A 22,374-nucleotide genomic window follows, 5' to 3' on the forward strand; every position below is an offset into this window, starting at 1 on the left:
TCAAAATATAGATCATGAAGGAAAGCCTGGGGTGAGATTCTTCTTACATTTCTCTTCACATTTATACAAGGGACAGAGTTTTTCAATTTTCTATCTCTAATGCAAGCAATAGCGCAGTGTTCGCTAATATCATTTGCAAAAACACCACTAGCCAAAATATTTATGGGGATGGGTAGTCATGATAACATCAATCAATAAAGAGTTTTTTTTTTTTTTTTTTTACATTAACCTTTCTCGCCCCGGGGTTCCGCTAGTGGAACACCCACAACATTCCGCAACATTTCGCAGCGCGCAAAATTCAAATTTTTTTTTTTGAAATACTTAACTTTCACACATTAACAAGTCCAGTACAGCAAATAAAAGATAAACATCTTGTGAATCCAGCCAACATGTCCGATTTTTTTAATGTTTTACAGCAAAAACACAATATATATTTATGTTAGCTCACCACAATAGCCAAACACACAACGCCATGTTTTCACCGCAAACATAGCTTTCACAAAACCCACAAATAGAGATAGAATTAATCACTAACCTTTGAACAACTTCATCAGATGACAGTCTTATAACATCATGTTATACAATACATTTATGTTTTGTTCGAAAATGTGCATATTTATAGCTACAAATCGTGGTTTTACATTGTGAATACGTCGCCATAATGCACCAAATTGTCCGGAGAAATTTTGGACAGTCACGGAATCTAACCAAAAAACTCATCATAAACTTTACTAAAAAATACATGTTGTACAGCAAATGAAAGATACACTGGTTCTTAATGCAACCGCTGTGTTAGATAAAAAAAATAAAAATAACTTTAGTACAAAGTACAGAATGCAATATTGTGAGACAGCGCCCAGCAATTCTCCGCCTTGTTGGAGCCAACATATACCACAAAAATACGAAATAACATCATAAATATTCTCTTACCTTTGATGATCTTCCATCAGAATGTAGTGCAAGGAGTCCTAGTTCCACAATAAATCGTTGTTTGGTTTTAGAATGTCCATTTCTTCTGTCGAATTAGCAACTTTGGCTAGCATTGTGGCGCACACGTGTCCATCAAGTCTTGGCGCATGGAACGAAAAATTCCAAAAGTCACAATAAACGTCGAATAAACTGGTCAAACTCGGTTGAAAATCCATCTTTATGATGTTATTATCATATGTATCAAATAAAGTCCGAGACGGAGCATTTCGTCGTGTTTACCTAACGCATTTCAGAAGACAATGTCGTGTTCCCTGGTGCGCAGCTGAATACTGACAATAGGGCGGACCTGTCACTCCAAAAGCTCTCATTCGGTCTCACATCAAGCTAAACACCCCATTCAACATTCTACTGCCTGTTGACATCTAGTGGAAGGCATATGAAGTGCATACAGATCCATAAATATAAGGCAATTGAATAGGCAAGCCCTGACACAGAGCCCCATTTTCAGAATTTTCACTTCCTGTTTGGAAGTTTGCTGCCAAATGAGTTCTGTTTTCTCACAGATATAATTCAAACAGTTTTAGAAACTTCAGAGTGTTTTCTATCCAATAGTAATAATAATATGCATATTGTATGATCTAGAACAGAGTACGAGGCCGTTTAATTTGGGCACGATTTTTTCCCAAAGTGGAAACAGCGCCCCCTATTCCCATCCGAGTGGTTTTTGTTTTAAGCTGAACTCAAGACAGATATTCTTAAACTTTTACTGCAGTGGGTTAAATCAGTGTCACACAAAGTGTTTCTTGGTAGTCTTAAACAAATCTAATTTGAAACAAAAGTATACACCTCACACATGATTATGGGCTTAAATAACAGAAGACACCTGTACCACGTCAGATATAAAGTTGAAATGTATAACATTGAGTTTGCATCCCAATATTACACTTATATAAAAATCGAATCAAATTGTATTTGTCACGTACACATGGTTAGCAGATGTTAAGATTAGCCCCTTTTTTAAATTTTCGCCTAAAATGACATACCCAAATCTAACTGCCTCTAGCTCAGAACCTGAAGCAAGGATATGCCTATTCTTGATACAATTTGAAAGGAAACACTTTGACATTTGTGGAAATGTGAAATCACCGTAGTTGAATAGATCTAGTAAAAGATAATACAAAGAAAAAAAGACTATTTTTTTTTCTCCGTCTTTGAAATGAAAGAGAAAGGCCATAATGAATTATTCTAGCCCAGGTGCAGTTTAGATTTTGGCCACTAGATGGCATCAGTGTATGTGCAACGTTTTAGACTAATCCAATGAAGTATTGCGTATCTATTCAAAATTCGTGATCAAGACTGCCCAAATGTGCCTAATTGGTTTATTAATACATTTTCAAGTTCATAATTGTGCACTCTCCTCAAACAATAGCATGGTATTATTTCACTGTAATAGCTACTGTAAATTGGACAGTGCAGTTAGATTAACAAGAATTTAAGCTTTCTGCCCATATCAGATATGTCCTGTGATTTTTTGTTGTTGTTTCTTACACCTCATGCTAATCACATCTAAAATGTGCAAACTCGGTCCACCCGGGGCACCGGGCCATGCAAAACGAACTTGCCCAATCTCTGTGTGTCTGTGATCCTTCTCCTTCCACGTTGCTGCACGTGCATGAGTTCCAGGAAGTATAAGGGGGAGTGGTTTACAGTATGTCAGGGAGCAGGAAAGAGAAACCCCCATCCTTCTGCTGGAAGATGTCTTAGTTTTAAATAACCACAAACATACAGCAAGTCAGCGAACCCCGCACCTTTAACATGTTGAAGTTACACCCTTTAGATTGATGTGATCTGAAAGACATGATGTTATCCATTAACTTTAGCTGTGGATGTGAGCGGTGAGTATAAGTCCACTTGAACACAGCAAACAGAAACTTGCTGTTTTTTTATCAACACAAAGACAAAGAGGAAGTCAAATATGTTTCGGTGTGCCTTCCGTAGAAACCAAAATAAAAAGGATTTGTGGGCCTCAGAGAGTCCAAGAAAAATTAAACTACAGAGATTTCAAACTATAGAAAGGGAAGTGGTCTCAATATCTGTTGCATAGAGAATACTCCATATACTGTATGCATTAACATTAGCTATTGCATATGGGCACATAATTGTGGAGCATAACTCATTGTTTCCCTAGTAGACAGCCAGTGAAGAGACAGACGACTTAATGCCGCAGTGTGACCTTTCCTGATGAACAAAATGGAGTCGTCTGAACACAGTAAGTTAGACCTGGATATGGTCTGAGATACAGTGCATTCAGAAAGTATTCAGACCCCTTGACTTATCCACAACTACACACAATACCCCATAATGACAAAGCAAAAAACAGGTTTAGACATTTCTGCAAATTTATTACAAATAAAAACATACAGTACCAGTCAAAAGTTTGGACACACCTACTCATTCAAGGGTTTATCTTTATTTGTACTAGTTTCTACATTGTAGAATAATAGTGAAGACATCAAAACTATGAAATAATGCATATGGAATCATGTAGTAACCAAAAAGTGTTAGATTTTAGATTGTAGATTCTTCAAAGTAGTCACCCTTTGTCTTGACAACAGCTTTGCACGCTTGAGGCTGTAACCATGGGGTTCTTGGTCACCCCCCTGAGCAAGGCCCTTCTCCCCCGATTGCTCAGTTTGGCCAGTTGGCCAGCTCTTGGAAGAGTCTTGGTGGTTCTAAATTTCTTCCATTTAAGAATGATGGAGGCCACTGAGTTCTTGGGGACCTTCAATGCTGTAGAAATCTTTTTCCCAGATCTGTGCGTCGACACAATCCTATCTCAGAGCTCTACAGACAATTCCTTCGACCCTTCTGGCTTGCTCTGACATGCACTGCCAACTGTGGGACCTTATAGACAGGTGTGTGCCTTTCCAAATCATGTCCAATCAATTTAACTTACCACAGGTGGTCTCCAATCAAGTTGTAGAAACATCTCCAGGATGATCAATGGAAACAGATGCACCTGAGCTCAATTTCGAGTCTCATAGCAAAGGGTCTGAATACTTATGTAAATAAGGTATTTCTGTTTTTTCTTTGTAATACATTTGCAAACATTTCTAAAAACCTGTTTTCACTTTGTCATTAAGGGGTATTGTATGTAGATTGATGAGGAAAAACATTTTAATCCACTTTAGAATAAGGTGGATTAAAATGTAACAAAATGTGGAAAAAGTCAAGGGGTCTGAATATTTTTCAAATGCACTGAACTATACTAATGTACTACAGTAATGCAGTTAGTCAGATCTATTGCAGTCTAACCTGATTTAAAAAATATGTTTTATTTCATTAACAACTCAAAGACCGACATCGGTTCAATTACTTGAATTCCATTCATTTAGTTTTTGTTTTGTTACCTCAACACCCTGCTTCTCTACAAAGAAATCCTATCAAGCACTAGAGACTTCAAATCAAGAACGGCCGGTGGGACGCTGTAGGGAGTTGTGGTTTTCAAAAAGAAATATTTACGCTAGTTCAATGCAGAAAACGTGGTAATTAACTACAATGACCAGAATCCATTGCGCATATTCTTCCCGGCACAACACACAGACCACATGAGAGAGTAATGTACAGAGGGATAGCTCAATCAATGCTATATTCTTTGTTGTTAGAGACAATGGAATGGTTTCAATGATTTGTCAAATGAATGTTCTCAATATTTGTCTTTTGAAATTTCAATTACAAAGCTCTAAAATTATTTCAAGGTCGTATTTCATATTGCATTTAATGTATGAAACCGAAATTGAAAAAAAACGGATTTTTTAAAAACTGAACCAAAATCGACCTCAAAAAGCGCTAATCGCTCAGCCCCTGGCTGTTTATTATACCACTCCATGTTTCTACTATGTAATGACATTTAAATCCGTGTGGCTTATGTTTTTCCAACAAGTCTCCTATCTGTGACATTTAAATACAAGCAGTAGCTACAGTACCTACATTAAAAGGGGAAACACAGATGTGTCACATGGGGTAAAAAAACTGAATCATCCAGTGGAGGTTTCCGCTCACTACCAGTAATGGAGATGAGAGCAAGTCCAGTGGCAGCCAGAGGGGGGCGATAGAGCATAGCGAAACTACAGTTGGCCGACATTCTGCTTGTTTTCTCATAGACGTCATCATTCGATCTCAATACACTTTTCTGTTCGCATAACTAGAATTTGTTGCGATATGACGTTTTGTAGACTTGACTCATTGTCAAACTTTTTTAAAGATTTTTTTAGTTCGTTGTTTAGAAGATGTGCAAATTCAAGTTCTTGCAGACGGGTACTTGAGAGAGTAGGCGTTCCCTAACGGAAATATGAGTGCAGAAAAGCTCCAATAAAATCTCGCTAGCTTGTGCTTGGCTCTGCCCACCTCCTTGCTTGTTCTGCCCACTATGTAACAGTGGTTCCCATTGTAAAAGGCCCGTCTGTCCCATCTTGATTTAGATAGACAAAGGTTTGGTTCCATCTGGTGGTCAGCTCTTGAACTGAGCAGAATTCTGATAGTGCAGAGCCTTACCCAATCTGTTTTCGCAAGTCCCAGAACAGCAATGTAGCCACTCATTAACGAAGATAGCAAGATGATCAACCAAGATGGCACTTTCCATGAATCTGAATAATATCAAACTTGATATTAAACTTGATTTATATCATAATTAAGTTTATATAGAATGTATATTTATTGAGGTGGCAGGTGGTTGGTTTAGGGGAGAGACTGTCATCCAATATGTCCCCTCTACAGGTGCTCAGTTCGTGGACAAGTACAGGTCCCAGCTCATTCAGAGGGTCACCATGGTGATGCCTATAGCTGAAGACCTACTCTCTCAAAACATGATCCATGAAGAGGTGTACTCCAACATCGGTGCTTCCAGGACTAATCAGGGCAAAATGAGGGAGCTCTTTACAGCCCTCCACTCTGGAGGAAACAAAGTGAAATCGACCTTTCTCTCCATGCTGAGGGAGCATGAACCTAATCTGGTCCAGGACTTGGGTGAGTGAAGATGTTTGGCAATTTAGATACATGGTCTGGGATTAGGTCCGGCATTCTTGAAAACCAACGTTTTAAAAAATATATATATACATATATTAATATTAAGCAAATTTGAAAGTTCTATATTTTATAGACCAAGTTATCAACTATCTGCTACAGTATCACACAATGAGAAAGAGCGCCACCATCTGGTGTTTCCCCCGAAAGAGGTGTCGGTTTAGATATGGGTACAACTCAGTGGAGGCTGCTGAGAGGAGAACGGAGCATACTAATGGCTGGAATGGAGTCAATGGATTGGTATCAACATGGTTTTCATGTGCTTGATACCATTCCATTTGCTCCATTCCATCCATTGTACTCCATTCCTGACATTATTATGAGCCGTCCTCCCCTCAGCAGCCTCCGCTGGTACAACTGTCCCAGGGTCCCAGTTAGAGAACGGAAATTACCAGTAGGAGACACGTATTCATTCCACACTTTATTACTACACAACTAACAGACACACACACACACACAGCAAACAAGAGGAAGGGACGAGTGGAAGTGATAGTGTTTTCTGTAGAACAGAAGAAACAGGCAATTACTCCGGAGTACTAGCCATGTAAGGCTATACAAACAGAATGGAAATGATGTAAAATATGCATAGCAGCAATGGGATAGCAATGAGCTAGCATCATAGAGATAGATAGAGGACTCATCTTTGTATCTGTGCCGTTATAACGTCTGTGACAGCATGGGTAGTACCATTCTCAATTTTGAAGTAGTATATCTTTTTTTAAATGTTGGAAGCCCTCAATGGCGCTGCCAATGCTAATACAGCCCTTTGGCCACTAGAGGCCTTTATTATTCTCTATGGCTAGCACACAATAGGAAGCTTGTGTGCTAACAGTATTATCTGGTAATAGGCATACAGCACTCTATGGCTAGTAGGCTAACACGCTACATAGCAGTAATGATTATACCATATTGTATAAAGGGGCTAGGATAGCATATGAGGTATAAACATGATACAATTAGCGGCTAGCATGCTAGGCTAGTGGGCCACAGGCTGTGGGTTGGCATACAGTATAAACAGGCAATAGCTGGAGGCTAGCACGCTAAGCTAGGTTACAGGCTAGTAGTCCTCAGGCTATAGGCCGGCATAGGGAGCTGTATAACCCTATGCACAGTACAGTTAGCAGCTAGTGGGGCTAATGGTTAGAAGTAGCATGCTAGGATGTAAACAATGACGTCAATGGTCGGCCATATTGGTTGTGTAATATACAACTATTGGCTTGTAGCCATCTTGGCCCATAGTAAGTTATGGGGAGAGAGTGTACCACATGTAGCCACACATAAACTATGCCAAAAGGGCCAGATAACCAGGGTATGCTGCATGATATTACAACATGTAAACACCTGAGTAAGCATGTATAAGCACAGTTACATGAAGTGGTACTGTTGAATATGCTATTCAAGGCTGTTAGGGCGGCAGGTAGCCTAGTGGTTAGAGCGTTGGACTTGTAACCGAAAGGTTAAAAAAAAAAATGTCACTCTGCCCCTGAACAAGGCGGTTAACTCACTGTTCCTCGGCTGTCATTGAAAATAAGAAGTTGTTCTCAACTGACTTGCCTAGTTAAATAAAGCTACAATTTAAATAAAAAAAATTACATAGTAACAATGAGGCTATTACATAGAAATACACAGATGAACCCTAACAAAGTCCACTTACATAGTTAGCCAGATTTTCCACATACCACATAAAGGAGCAACCTCCTAATTAAAACACAGTTGACCTTGGGACACATCTTTTAGGAGTCAGTGTTTTAAGACAAATTTTTCATTAAAGTCACAGAGGGCTATTAAAAGAAACTTCTTAATATAATTTTACAGTGAATATAATTTTTTTGGAAGTTTAAGTGTTTAAACTTTGATCAGTTTCTCAGGACAGGGGCATTTCCTAGCAGAATGCAGATATGGAAAATGTACAATACTTAAAATATTTGGAAAATGACAAAAACAAGTCATTGCTCTTACAAAATTCCCCTATATGTAATTGTATTAATTAATTACAGATTTTTTTTCTCCCAACTATAAAATAATGTTTCATTGCATGACAAGGATTGTCCGAACTGTCAAGAATACCTGACGTACTGATGTTTCTTTGTGGCACACTGAAATGTCATCTTGTGTCAAGTGAAACAGTGCCCAACCTAACTGCTGCGTGATAACATTTTCAATAAATTATGAAGATGCAAAGATTAGCGATATCTTGTGAGAAGGTTTACGTGATATGTATTTGTCAATCATTTATATAGAATGCAGTGGCAAACAAAGAGGTGAACAAGGTAGGCCATGTTTTTTTTCACCTTTTTAATGAATTACATTTCTTATAATGTTATATGATTTCAAGAATTATACAACAGAAACACTTTTGTAAAATTATTAATTGACTTTCTGTTATTGTGTCAATGTGTAGAGAACAAAATCACAATAAGCCTAAAGTACAAGGAATTCATCAGAGGTGAATATGCCACAGTGCAGGAGTACAACTCTCTCCCTGGAGAACATGTGAAGCTAGATGACCGCTACACTGAGCCCCTGATCATCCAGAAACACCGTCAGCAGAGAGAGAGAGAGGAGGAGATCCGCTCCAGAGGACAGAACTTTTATCAAGTTATGGACCAGAGGGACAGCGAGACCTACAAGAGTACCAAAGTGGAGAGGCTGTTTGATCCAGACGAGCATGGAGACATTCAGAGAACAGTGATACTGCAGGGCCACTCTGGAACTGGCAAGTCATTTACCACTCAGAAGATCATGTCTGACTGGGCGTTTGGAAGACTTTACAAAGACCGATTTGACTTTGTTTTTCACCTGAGGTGCAAAGAACTAAACCAGGCCACTGGGAGAAAAAGTGTGATGGATCTGCTTAACTACGATCAGAGTTTATCATCAATGATCAAGCAGGTCCTTCGCCAGTCTCCTGAGAGGGTTCTCTTCCTGGTAGACGGCTTTGATGAACTCAAATTCTCACTTGATGTACCTAAAGACTCCCTTCCCAGGGACCCGTGGACACAATGCTCCCCCGAAGTGACACTGAGTGGCCTGATACGGAAACAGATATTGCACGAGTCCTTCCTGCTTGTCACCACCAGGTCCACAGCGCTGGACAAACTAAAAGAAGTGGTCAAAAATCCAGTGAGATACGCTGAGATATTGGGCTTTTCTAAAGAGGGGGTGGAGGAATACTTCAATAGATTCTTCATGAAGGAGCAACACTCACAGCAAGCCTATGACTCTGTGAGGAAAAATGAAACCCTTTTCACCGCATGTTTCATTCCAGTCATCTGCTGGATCATTTGCACAGTTTATAGGGAGCAGTTTGATGAAGGCACAGAGATGATACAATCACTGGAGACCACCACCTCCATCTTTGTTGAATTTGTTGCCACGCTGTTGAAGCACCACTGTCAGGATTTGGGTCAGTCAGCTCTTACTATCCTCCAAGGACTAGGCAAGCTGGCAGAAAAGGGAATGGAAGAGCAGCAAGTGTTATTTGACCATGATAGTGTCTCACAGACCGTGTCAGATCCTTCCAAAGTCCCATTCTTGTGTAAGTTTCTCCAAAAGAAGAGAGTAAGTCAGACCACTATGTACAGCTTCATGCACCTCAGCTTCCAGGAGTTTTTCACAGCCCTCTCATACATGTTACTGGGTGATGAGGAAGCTCAGGGGAAAGTTAGAGAGCTACTTTCTAAGGTTCGACGTGGAAAAGAAAACAGTCACCTGCTACCCATAGTTCAATTTCTCTTCGGCATCGCAAACAAGGAAGTGGGAAAACGGCTCGAGGATAAAAAATACATCTCTTGTTCTCAAGGAATCTGGACCCAGCTGAAACATTTTATTCTGGAAGTCATTGAAAAAGAAAAGGAGGATCGAAACGCCATTGATTATCACATTTCATCAATGTGGCTTTTTGCGTTTCACTGTCTATATGAACTACATGTAGATGATTTTGTTAAGAAAGCCATGAATACATACACAGAATTTAATCTGACTCACATTCCACTGACAAAAACAGACTGTTGGGTGCTGAAGTACTGCTTTCAGCACTGCAAGTGCATCCAAAGACTCATTCTCAACTGGTGCAAGTTAACTGCAGAGAAGATCAAAATCCTTCTGCCAGCATTGGAAAAATGTCAACATCTCGAGTGAGTATATTTGCATTTCCCTTTCTCACCCTAGAACAAGGCTGATTTTCATACATAAAATAATATATACAGTATATATTTCCCCAAATGTTATTTGAATTAATTATAATAATAATAACTGGTTGATGCTCAATATAATGTTTCTTTCATAAAAAGGTTATTTGGACATAGATATTTGTTTTAATTTAAACTCTTGAATTAATTATTTATGTAAATTTTGTCACTTAATTGTTTTTGGTATTTGTTTTTGTAGGTTGCAGGTGGACGACCTAGCCGATGATGATTTAGATGATCTGTTGACAGCGCTGGGAGAAGGAAAGAGTTTGGAGCTGGAGTAAGAATCACATGATCTTTACTGTAACATCATAGCTTATTTGTCATCTATCAAATTCTTGCTGTTAAATATATCTCTACCTCAGCTACAGTGGATTTGGAAAGTATTCAGGTTCATTTACGTTTTCCACATTTTGTTATGTTACAGCCTTATTCTAAAATGTATTAAATCGTTTTTTCCCTCATCAATCTACACACAAGTCGAGGGGTTCTGAATACTTTCAGAATGCACTTACATTATATTAATGGGAATTACTTTAGCCTACCACATCTTTTTTATTGTTTTAAAAGGGTGTTTTCTGTGCCTAACTCCAATTTGTCTGTATTTTTCAGTCTGAGTGAGAACAACTTCTCTGATGAGAAAGTGCAGGACTTGCTTATTGCTCTCACTAAACACAAACCCAGAAACGTTGAAATTGGAGTGAAGTCCATCACCAGCAATACAGCTGACAAATTCATGTTCCTCATCAGTAAGGCACATGGAGTCTTGGAAAGCATAGGGTAAGTAACTTTTCATTTAGCTTCCGACCAACCTCTAATATATAACACCATGTTTCATCGAATAACAATTAGGAAACTAAAATGGAACATATATGGTAAATACATAATGTCTGTTACAAAAAGGGTTAATTAATTAACATGTAGGTAATGTAGAAGTTAACATAAATACATCATTGATTAACACAATAACAAAGGCATTTTATATAGTTTGTGATTTTAAAAAAGGGTTTAGTCCAACAGGTTATACTGACACTATTGGAATTGTAAAATACCCACAACAGTGTTTGAATCTTTACTTTTCTGTTCACAACACCTAAAGAGAAGGTTTCTAATTCTGCACAAAATTGTGTTCAAACTTTAAAAAGAGGCAAACAGCAGTTGCTACATCGACTTTGGACTTCTAAATGAATGATATGTACCCATTGATTCTTAAAGAATATATCTTATACATGCCTCATGAGCTTAAATCAACTATCGTACCCCATCAGAACCCCAAATATAAGATTGTTTTACTCCAACGTTTGTATTCAAAGAAAATGTAAACAAACACTATATAGCCTCAAAACATGGTTAAAACTATATTTTTTATATCATGGTCCTTGCATCCATAGCTCTGTCTATGAATTTGAGAGTGGTTCAATTTCTCCAGCTCCATCCCTCAGCTTTTTACCAAACCAGGGGTGCAGAGTCCGCTTTGTTAATTGTTATCAACTGCTGATTGCCACTTTAACGGTAGTGCTCCCAGTCCCCTGCAAGGTGTTGCACAACACTTGATTAAGTGGTTTTACAACACACCATGTCATGTTTCAAAACAACTCAAGATGATGTGTTTCAATACTCCAGCAAAGTTAAGGTTTTGTCTCCTTTGTGTTGGTGGCAGCTTAGCTAGCACTAGTTTTGGTGTTAGTTACAAAGCGCTTAATTTCAACAGTGTACCACATCTTGTACATTTTTAGACTAGACTTGGAGAGTCAGAAACCCAAGATTTGAGTTAGCAGTAGTTACTTAGGACTAGTAATCTTAACATTAGTACACTAGTTAGTAATCTTAACACCCAATTGACAAAAAAAGGGAATTGTGGGAACCCTGTTATTCATTGTCACACTGGACCATTTCAGTCTGTGCTGAGTCACACTGGCACTAATCTGCAGAAGTTTGACATTTTGGGTGTTGAATTCAACCTGTGATTGGACACAATATAAAACATGGCCTTAATAATGTTAATTAAGTAGCCTCTTAACAGTATGATATGTTATTGTTTCAGGCTTCATGGTTGTGAGAATGGTTGTGAGAATCATCTACATTGTCTCAGTAGAAAGGTGCACTTGATTGATATTGCATGCTGTACAGTTGTAAAGATGTGTAGATGTCTTGTCGATCAAAGTATTCATGTAATAATTCAACCATCTCTTGCTTGTGAAGGACTCTCCAAACTTCTCTTTGGTTAAAAGTGTCTGACATGAAAATGATCTGTGACTGTATCAGGGCATCTGGCTACAGTTTGAGTGAAATAGTGTAAGTACAATTTATCATCTCTAATACTACATATAACACATTTTACGGTGGATATCTTTAATTTATTGTCCATGTTAAGGAAGTGGTTTGGTGAAGCACACTCAAGAGACGAGTAACCTTGTCTAAGACCTGAAGAGTTGCAATGCTTAGTGCTTACTGTAGACTTAAGCTCAGCAGGCTAACACAGTCTTGTGATGCCCAGGAGACCTAGCTTCGATCCTAAATGGCTATATACACACAGCTGTAGTTTAGCAATACTCTTTACTTGTTGTACTCCAGTTCATCTATGACATCACTATAGGTAACACTCTATTTGACACCTAGCATCATAACACGTTATGACATGGTCATAACCATGTCATAATATGTCATAACAGCTGACATAACTTGTCATGATATGGTCATAACACTGTCGTGACACATATATTTAGACCTGTTGTGACATACAGTATATTGCGTTATTTTATGGCTGGTTATGACACCTACATAAGAGTGTCAAAATCAAATGGCCACCGGACTATTTACATTGACCCCCCCTTCATTTGTTTTGTGCACTGCTGCTACTCGCTGTGTATTATCTATGCATAGTCACTTCACCGCTACCTACATGTACAAATTACCTCGACTAACCTGTACCTCCGCACATTGACTAGGTACCGGTACCCCCTGTATATAGCCTCATATTCTATTGTGATATTTTTTATTATTTTGTACTTGAGTTTATTTGGTAAATATTTTCTTAACTCTTTCTTGCACTGCACTGTTGGTTAAAGGCTTGTAAGTCAGCATTCACGGTAAGGTCTACACACGTTGTATTGGGCGCATGTGACAAATAAAGTTTGATTTGAGGATGGACATAATGCTTCATGACAGTGTTATGAAGTGTATTTTCTACAAGTTATTCAAAATAAAATGAAAAAAATAAAACCTGTAAAGAATTCATTAAAACAACAACAAAGGATTTAACTCTAAAATCATATTATTTATTATTTATTGTCTTTTCCCTGCCAAGAAGTTTCCTTTTGTTTAAAAATGTTTGTTTCTGCAGCCTCCATCAAGGTCTTCACCTTCCCCCTGGATACAGCAGATGCATTACTTTCTCTAAAAAAATATAAGTAAAGAAACAGACATCAGAATAGAGTATGCTACAACGCAACACCGCTAAAGAAAGCTGAAAACTTCCTCCCAAATACACTGAGTATACAACACATTAAGAACACAAGCTCTTTCCATGACATAGATATGATCCCTTATTGATGTCACTTGTTAAATCCACTTCAATCAGTGTAGATGAAGGGGAGGAGACAGACCTCTCTGGGATGTCCCACTTCGACAACAGCCAGTGAAATTGCAGGGCGCCAAATTCAAACAGAAATCTCATAATTAAAATTCCTCAAACATACAAGTATTATACACCATTTTAAAGATTAACTTCTTGTTAATCCAATCACAGTGTCTGATTTCAAAAAGGCTTTACGGCGAAAGGACACCATGCGATTATGTTAGGACAGCGCCTAGCCACAAAAACCATACAGACATTTTCCAGCCAAGGAGAAGACTCACAAAAGTCAGAAATAGCGATTAAATTAATCACTTACCTTTGATGATCTTCATCTGGTGGCACTCCCAGGACTCCATGTTACACAATAAATGTTAGTTTTGTTCAATAAATTCCCTCTTTATATCCAAATACCTCCGTTTTGTTCGCGCGTTTAGTTCAATAATCCAAAGGCACAAAGCGCGCTCACAACATCCAGACGAAAAGTCAAAAAAGTTCCATCAAAGGTCGTAGAAACATGTCAAACAATGTTTATAATCAATCCTTAGGATCTTTTTATCATAAATATTCAATAATATTTCAACCGGACAATACTGTTTTCATTAGAAAGGAAAGAGAACGAACGGCGCGCTCACGGCCACGCGCGATAAACAACTCATGGCTTTCAGCTGAGCCACTTACTCTGAGTGGTCTTATTCTCTCCCCTTTCACAATAGAAGCCTTAAACAACTTCTAAAGACTGTTGACATCTACTGGAAGCCTTAGGAAGTGCAATCTGACCCCACAGACACTGGATACTGGATAGGCATTCACTTAAAAAACTACAAACTTTACAATTCCCACTTCCTGGTTGGATTTTTCTCAGGTTTTCGCCTGCCATATGAGTTCTGTTATACTCACAGACATTATTTTAACAGTTTTGGAAACTTTAGAGTGTTTTCTATCCAAATCTACCAATATATGCATATCCTAGCTTCTGTGCCTGAGTAACAGGCAGTTTACTCTGGGCATGCTTTTCATCCAAACTTCCCAATGCTGCCCCCTATCCCAATAAAGTTTTAAAAAAGGATCTTTAAGCCTTGAGACAATTGAGATATGGCTTGTGTATGTGTGCCATTCAGAGGGTGAATGAGCAAGACAAAACATGTAAGTGCCTTTGAACGGGGTATGTTAGTAGGTGCCAGGCGCACCGGTTTGTGTCAAGAACTGCAACGCTGCTGAGTTTTTCACACAACAGTTTCCCATGTGTATCAAGAATGGTTCACCACCCCAAGGACATCCAGCCAACTTGACACAACTGTGGGAAGCGTTGGAGTCAACATGCGCTTTCGACACCTTGTAGAGTCCATGCCCTGACGAATTGAGGCTGTCCTTGGGCAAAGGGAGGGGGGGGGGGGGGGGGGGGGGGTTGTAATTCAATATTAGGAAGGTGTTCCTAATATTTGGTATATTATGGCAGTATCAAACAACACTTTCGCACATTCTCAAATACATTACAATCACGTTTTCTCAACGTTTTCATGACATACTGTAGCTAAAGCTAGCTCTCAACTATGCATGTCGCTAGCTAGCAAATAGTTAGCTACCATGTAGTTAGTGTTTGTTTAGCTAACGTTAGCTACGTCACCCTGTCACTAACGCCTTCGATCAGACCAACAGCGTCATTGCGTTTTGGTATAACAGAAGCACATTCATTTCCAAAGGAACGCTGCGTTTGCTGTGCAGCATTGCGTTGCAGAGGCAGTTGCAGTACTTTCTAAATAGTAGAAAAAAAGTGAATGTTGAACTGTTGTTACACACACATCCAGTACAACTGTTGGATTACAAGCTGAAAAAAGTTTGACTGCAGAATGTATTACGCAGCATTGATGCGATGACGCTGCCGGTCTGATCGCTGAGCAAAGATGGCGGTGTGCAAAACAACTATGATTTATTGGGGTAACAGTACATCTGATTCACTACATACTGTATACAGTGCTAATTGTCCAAACAAATTATAGAACAGGCCTGTGTATTAATAAATGAAAACCCAACTCTGCAAGCATTAGAACGTCAAAATACGATCGTTGACCAGCGAAACTCCATATTTGGTGATCAACTAATGTATTTTGACATTATAACGCTTGCGGAGCTGGTGAATGGGAGTTTGAACTGAGCTTGTTGGGCGTTAGAGAGGTCTCTAATGCACAGTTACTGGTTCAGCGCTGAATTAGCTAGCTAATGTTAGCGGTTAGCATGCAACTGTTAGATACACATTTAATGAAAAGTAACCTTCTAAAATAGATATAATTTGTGTCAATACACTTAATATGAGCAACCGTTTGTTTAAAAAATAACTAAAACCATTTAAAAGCCAAAATCCCAGACGCCATCTTGTCTCCTTGGCTTACATGCAAAGTTAGTTAGCTTAGCTGGGTTAGACTCATGCGAAGGAGAAAATATCACACGTTTTTTCACTCGAATCAAAACACTTATACATCAAAATTACAAGAAAACTCACAATAATCACAATCAAAAAATCACAAGAATCACAAGAATGGCTTCAGATCAAAGTCTACATTGAGACCAAAGAGAGCCAGGGTCTTTAAATGAAAGATCCAGACAGCCTCTCGTTTTAACAGTAAATTGTCGAGGTATAACTTGTCCTTGTGTTAAAAATGATGTGGGTAAAACAAAGCGCAAATTAAAAGTACGAATCTCAAAGCATCGTAGCACCATTAGGTGCAAAAACTCGACTTACCCAGTTGCGGCCCACTTTTTGGAAGCAAACCACTCGATTTCGTCCCTACATTATATCGGCATCGAACATGTCACCCTCCCTAGGACAGGGGGTGACCTCGACAATTTATTGTTAAAACGAGAGGCTGCCTGGATCTTTCATTTAAAGACCCTTAACGTAGACTTTGATCTGAAGCCATTCTTGTGATTATGGTGATTTTGCTATTCATTGTAAGTGTTTGTAGGCCTATGTAGCCAAATTGTATCTATGATCGTATGCTATCCATTCGTGTGTATTGTATGTTATTTTTATATCTGAGAATTAACCAAAGATATCAGGCCACACCCGGCCATGAGTACAGACACCTGTGTGTTTCTTTTGACACTATATAAACTAGTCACCCTGCAGTGTTTGTCATTATATCCTGATGAAGACAGCTTGTCTGTCGAAACGTTGGATATTAGGTTATTCAATTATTGCATCTGAGCAGTGTGCGGCTCTCCTTTAATTTTTCAAGTGTTCTACTCCGCTAGCCAGCACCTTGCCTAAACAGGTGTTCTACTCCGCTAGCCAGCACCTCGCCTAAACAGGTGTTCTACTCCGCTAGCCAGCACCTTGCCTAAACAGGTGTTCTACTCCGCTAGCCAGCACCTCGCCTAAACAGGTGTTCTACTCCGCTCGCTAGCCAGCACCTCGCCTAAACAGGTGTTCTACTCCGCTCGCTAGCCAGCACCTTGCCTAAACAGGTGTTCTACTCCGCTAGCCAGCACCTTGCCTAAACAGGTGTTCTACTCCGCTAGCCAGCACCTTGCCTAAACAGGTGTTCTACTCCGCTAGCCAGCACCTTGCCTAAACAGGTGTTCTACTCCGCTAGCCAGCACCTTGCCTAAACAGGTGTTCTACTCCGCTAGCCAGCACCTCGCCTAAACAGGTGTGCGTTTCTTTCGCCTCCAGATTATGTCAGTTGTTATTTCGCCTCCAGATTATGTCAGCTGTTATTTCGCCTCCAGATTATGTCAACTGTTATTTCGCCTCCAGATTATGTCAGCTGTTATTTCGCCTCCAGATTATGTCAGCTGTTATTTCGCCTCCAGATTATGTCAATTGTTATTTCGCCTCCAGATTATGTCAGCTGTTATTTCGCCTCCAGATTATGTCAGCTGTTATTTCGCCTCCAGATTATGTCAGCTGTTATTTCGCCTCCAGATTATGTCAGCTGTTATGACATATTATATGGTGTCAAATAAAGGGTTAGCTAAAATTATATCACAAATAAACAACAGTTTAATGTTCCAGATAATATAAGGCTAGTGAAGTAAATCAGGAGCCTAGTGGTTAAAGGCGGGTAGCCTAGTGGTTAGAGGCGGGTAGCCTAGTGGTTAGAGCGTTGGGTCAGTAACCGAAAGGTTGCTGGATCGAATCCCCGAGCTGACAAGGTACAAATCTGTCATTCTGAGCAGGGCAGTTAACCCACCGTTCCCCGGGTGCCGAAAACGTGGATGTCAATTAAGGCAGCCCCCTGCACCACTCTGATTCAGAGGGGTGGGTTAAATGCGGAAGACACATTTCAATTGAAGGCATTCAGTTGTATAACTGACTAGGTATCCCTCTTCCCCTAAATAAATATGTTTCTCTTCTCCTGATGACAGCTTGTCTGTGAGCTATGTGGCTGACCTATCAGACACTGATGTGGATGACCTGAGTGCAATCATCCACCCTGTAGACAAGTTAAGGTGAGGGAGTCTAGATTATACTTCATAAATATTAGCACATTTCAAATACCTAACATCTATCATGAACCTTTACATTTGACTTGTGAGTTGCATTACATATCATTTACAAACCCTTGATATTTGTCATGCAAATATGAACTATGCTCATCATACTATATGTTGCCAGACAGTGAATCATCATGTGTACAAGATTTAATGATTTAGATTTAATGAAAATGTACCTTGGATTTCAGGCTCCGCTTTCAACACCAAGAATTATATGGATGGCACGCAGCGAGTGAAGGTTTACACTCCCAGATATCACTCAGAGGGATTGAAATTACCCTCTACGGCGATCCTGTATTCGACTGGAGAACGTTATTTCAGCTAGTTCCCTCTCTGGGGCAACAGTAAGAACTTCTGTCCTCATTAACATTTCTCCCGTACACACACACACACACACGCACATGCACACGCACGGCCGGGTTTCAATCCAAGGTGCGTTATAGGGCACCTCACTAGACGGCTGACAATGCACCTTTTACATGAAGGTAATTTGCGCTTGAGTGTTTATCATGAATGAATGGCTGTAAAATGACCTATAGAAGGGCACCTTGGATTGAATCCGGTATTGAATCCTATCCGGTGTATAGGGCTCCCGAGTGGCGCAGCGGTTTAAGGCACTGCATCTCAGTGCTAGAGGCGTCACTACAGACCCTGGTTCGATGCCAGGCTGTATCACAACCGGCCATGATTGGGAGTCCCATAAGGCGGCGCACAATTGCCCAGCATCGTCCGGGTTAGGGTTTGGCCGGGGTGGGCCGTCGTTGTAAAAATAAGAATTTGTTCTTAACTGACTTGCCTAGTTAAATAAATAAAAAACTCTCTTACATAGCTGCACACAAACATACACATATGATAATATTTGCTTTAACATGACGAGAGTCTGTGTCTGTCTATTTTTGTGTCATATGAATGACCTCTGCCAGTCCAGAGTGGGATGAGCATGTTGAAGCACTGATCTCGCTGCTACACTCTCAAACCTCTCTGGAGGACATCAGTCTGTATGTGAGCAGCGTGACAGAGAGGTGTGCTGCCAGTGTAGTCAGTCTGAGCCAGGCCTGCCCAAACCTGAGGATGATATCGTGAGTACAACATACTCTCTGTGTCGTCTGTGTTCATATTTGTTTCAGTATAACTGTTCAACTAATGTTTCCTCTATTCTCTTTCGTTCTTAGCCTTCATGTAGTTGAACACGGTTTGTTATTGGAGGAAGTATTACAACACTTACGTGCATCAAAGAGGCGCCCAGATTGCCGGTTACTTGTCGCCGGGTATGGATGTAATGTTTTGTATTGTGTCAGTTAGCTGACATAAACCAAATCATCAGCTGATCTCTTCAGATGCGGTGCTAATCATCATTGGTGTAATCCTCTGCAGGTGGAGATGCAGGAAGCCTGCTGACAAGTGCACAGGCCGGAAGGACTGGAGTCTCTGTTGTGATGACTCTGTTAGACTCACTCTACAAGGAGAAACATTCACAGAGAATGTGATAAGGCATGGGAAGGAAAGTGATAGGCCTAGTGTTCACCCTAAGACTAATAGATGGTGTGTTGTTGCCTAGTGACCACGATGAAGACAGCAGAGATGGTGTGTTGTTGCATAGTGACCACGATGAAGACAACAGAGATGGTGTGTTGTTGCCTAGTGACCACGATGAAGACAACAGAGATGGTGTGTTGTTGCATAGTGACCACGATGAAGACAACAGAGATGGTGTGTTGTTGCCTAGTGACCACGATGAAGACAACAGAGATGGTGTGTTGTTGCATAGTGACCACGATGAAGACAACAGAGATGGTGTGTTGTTGCATAGTGACCACGATGAAGACAACAGAGATGGTGTGTTGTTGCATAGTGACCACGATGAAGACAACGGAGATGGTGTGTTGTTGCCTAGTGACCACGATGAAGACAACAGAGATGGTGTGTTGTTGCATAGTGACCACAATGAAGACAACAGAGATGGTGTGTTGTTGCATAGTGACCACGATGAAGACAACAGAGATGGTGTGTTGTTGCCTAGTGACCACGATGAAGACAACAGAGATGGTGTGTTGTTGCATAGTGACCACGATGAAGACAACAGAGATGGTGTGTTGTTGCATAGTGACCATGATGAAGACAACAGAGATGGTGTGTTGTTGCATAGTGACCACAATGAAGACAACAGAGAGGGTGTGTTGTTGCATAGTGACCACGATAAAGACAACAGAGATGGTGAGAAACACAGCATACAAGAGGACAAAGACAACAGAGATGGTGAGAAACACAGCATACAAGAGGACAAAGACAACAGAGATGGTGAGAAACACAGCATACAAGAGGACAAAGACAACAGAGATGGTGAGAAACACAGCATACAAGAGGTAAAAGACAACAGAGATGGTGAGAAACACAGCATACAAGAGGTAAAAGACAACAGAGATGGTGAGAAACACAGCATTCAAGAGGACAAAGACAACAGAGATGGTGAGAAACACAGCATACAAGAGGACAAAGACAACAGAGATGGGGAGAAACACAGCATACAAGAGGACAAAGACAACAGAGATGGTGAGAAACACAGCATTCAAGAGGACAAAGACAACAGAGATGGTGAGAAACACAGCATACAAGAGGTAAAAGACAACAGAGATGGTGAGAAACACAGCATACAAGAGGTAAAAGACAACAGAGATGGTGAGAAACACAGCATACAAGAGGTAAAAGACAACAGAGATGGTGAGAAACACAGCATTCAAGAGGACAAAGACAACAGAGATGGTGAGAAACACAGCATACAAGAGGACAAAGACAACAGAGATGGGGAGAAACACAGCATACAAGAGGACAAAGACAACAGAGATGGTGAGAAACACAGCATTCAAGAGGACAAAGACAACAGAGATGGTGAGAAACACAGCATACAAGAGGACAAAGACAACAGAGATGGTGAGAAACACAGCATTCAAGAGGACAAAGACAACAGAGATGGTGAGAAACACAGCATACAAGAGGACAAAGACAACAGAGATGGTGAGAAACACAGCATTCAAGAGGACAAAGACAACGGAGATGGTGAGAAACACAGCATACAAGAGGACAAAGAAAACAGAGATGGTGAGAAACACAGCATACAAGAGGACAAAGACAACAGAGATGGGGAGAAACACAGCATACAAGAGGACAAAGACAACAGAGATGGGGAGAAACACAGCATACAAAAGGACAAAGACAACAGAGATGGTGAGAAACACAGCATACAAGAGGTAAAAGACAACAGAGATGGTGAGAAACACAGCATACAAGAGGACAAAGACAACAGAAATGGTGAGAAACACAGCATACAAGAGACTGAGGACAAAGACAAGAGTGAAGATACATACCTTTGATCCACTTAGATTTGGACTGATACTAACTATACATAGTGGACATGTTTTGTTTTTGTTTTTTTTCTTCAAAATGGAACTTTAGATTTTAGAATTACTACAAGATAATTTTGCCAAATTGGACGGGGAAGCACAAGACTTTAGCATATAGACTGCTACACCACCCAAGGTGAATCAATCCCCCATCATCTCCTCCTCTTGCTCTCTCTAGCTCTCTTTGTCTCTCTTCCCTCTCTCTCTGTCACACCCTTACACATGTTTGAATCTGACCTGTGCCAATCGTGGTCCATAGGGTTCTGTTAAAATAAAGTGCACTGCATAGGGAATAGGGTGCCATTTGGGACCCGTGTCTGTACTTGTTAGCATTTCATATATTTAATCTTACTCTGTCTCTAAAAATGAAATAAGGAGGTTTTATCCTTGTTCTTATAAAAGCTGTGTCTTTTTATTTTTTTGTAATACTGTGGAAAAATAATGACATACAATTTGAAAAAATATTGAATAAAAATAAAAATGAAAACACATTTCAGTAATATATTTGTGTTTTTTTCTTAAAGAAGAACCGTTATACAGGAGGAGCATTACTGAATGAGAAGCCCATAGTGACAATAATACAGGAAACAGTCCATTGGAACAATGACAGAATAGAAAATAACAGGATTGGGAATGAATTATATGGAGGAAATACACTCACTCAGACATGCACATGCTCACCCACACCCACTACAGGTGGGAG

General features: G+C 39.9%; 2 protein-coding genes and 1 long non-coding RNA gene across 5 annotated transcripts; all 3 read left to right on the forward strand.

Annotated features, from left to right (window-relative positions):
- Window positions 1-2,643: 2,643 nt before the first annotated feature.
- LOC120056164 lies at window positions 2,644-5,831 on the forward strand. 2 transcript variants are annotated; one of them, XR_005477765.1, is made up of 3 exons: window positions 2,644-2,825; window positions 3,122-3,199; window positions 5,707-5,831. It is a non-coding gene; the product is annotated as an uncharacterized LOC120056164 (long non-coding RNA). The 2 variants fall into 2 exon arrangements; XR_005477764.1 differs by lacking the exon at window positions 5,707-5,831 and adding an exon at window positions 4,366-4,522.
- A 9-nt stretch (window positions 5,832-5,840) lies between these two features.
- LOC120055410 (NACHT, LRR and PYD domains-containing protein 1 homolog) lies at window positions 5,841-19,356 on the forward strand (the record flags this gene model as incomplete). Its single annotated transcript, XM_039003272.1, has 8 exons — window positions 5,841-5,955; window positions 8,253-8,282; window positions 8,414-10,148; window positions 10,402-10,482; window positions 10,815-10,982; window positions 12,247-12,269; window positions 18,177-18,228; window positions 19,197-19,356. Coding segments are annotated over 8 exons (2,364 nt in total), but the record flags the coding sequence as incomplete, so codon positions are not given.
- Window positions 19,208-22,162, forward strand: LOC120056162 (uncharacterized protein DDB_G0290685-like). 2 transcript variants are annotated; one of them, XM_039004373.1, is made up of 4 exons: window positions 19,208-19,352; window positions 19,446-19,541; window positions 19,648-21,434; window positions 21,603-22,162. In XM_039004373.1, the coding sequence occupies exons 3-4, from the start codon at window positions 19,767-19,769 to the stop codon at window positions 21,639-21,641; spliced, it is 1,707 nt and encodes a 568-aa protein (XP_038860301.1). In that variant the 5' UTR covers window positions 19,208-19,352; window positions 19,446-19,541; window positions 19,648-19,766; the 3' UTR covers window positions 21,642-22,162. The 2 variants fall into 2 exon arrangements, with proteins under 2 accessions (XP_038860301.1, XP_038860300.1); XM_039004372.1 differs by having other exon boundaries at window positions 19,648-22,162.
- Window positions 22,163-22,374: the final 212 nt, after the last annotated feature.

This window comes from Salvelinus namaycush, chromosome 11 (assembly GCF_016432855.1).
Source record: "Salvelinus namaycush isolate Seneca chromosome 11, SaNama_1.0, whole genome shotgun sequence".
Classification (NCBI taxonomy): Eukaryota; Metazoa; Chordata; class Actinopteri; order Salmoniformes; family Salmonidae; genus Salvelinus; species Salvelinus namaycush.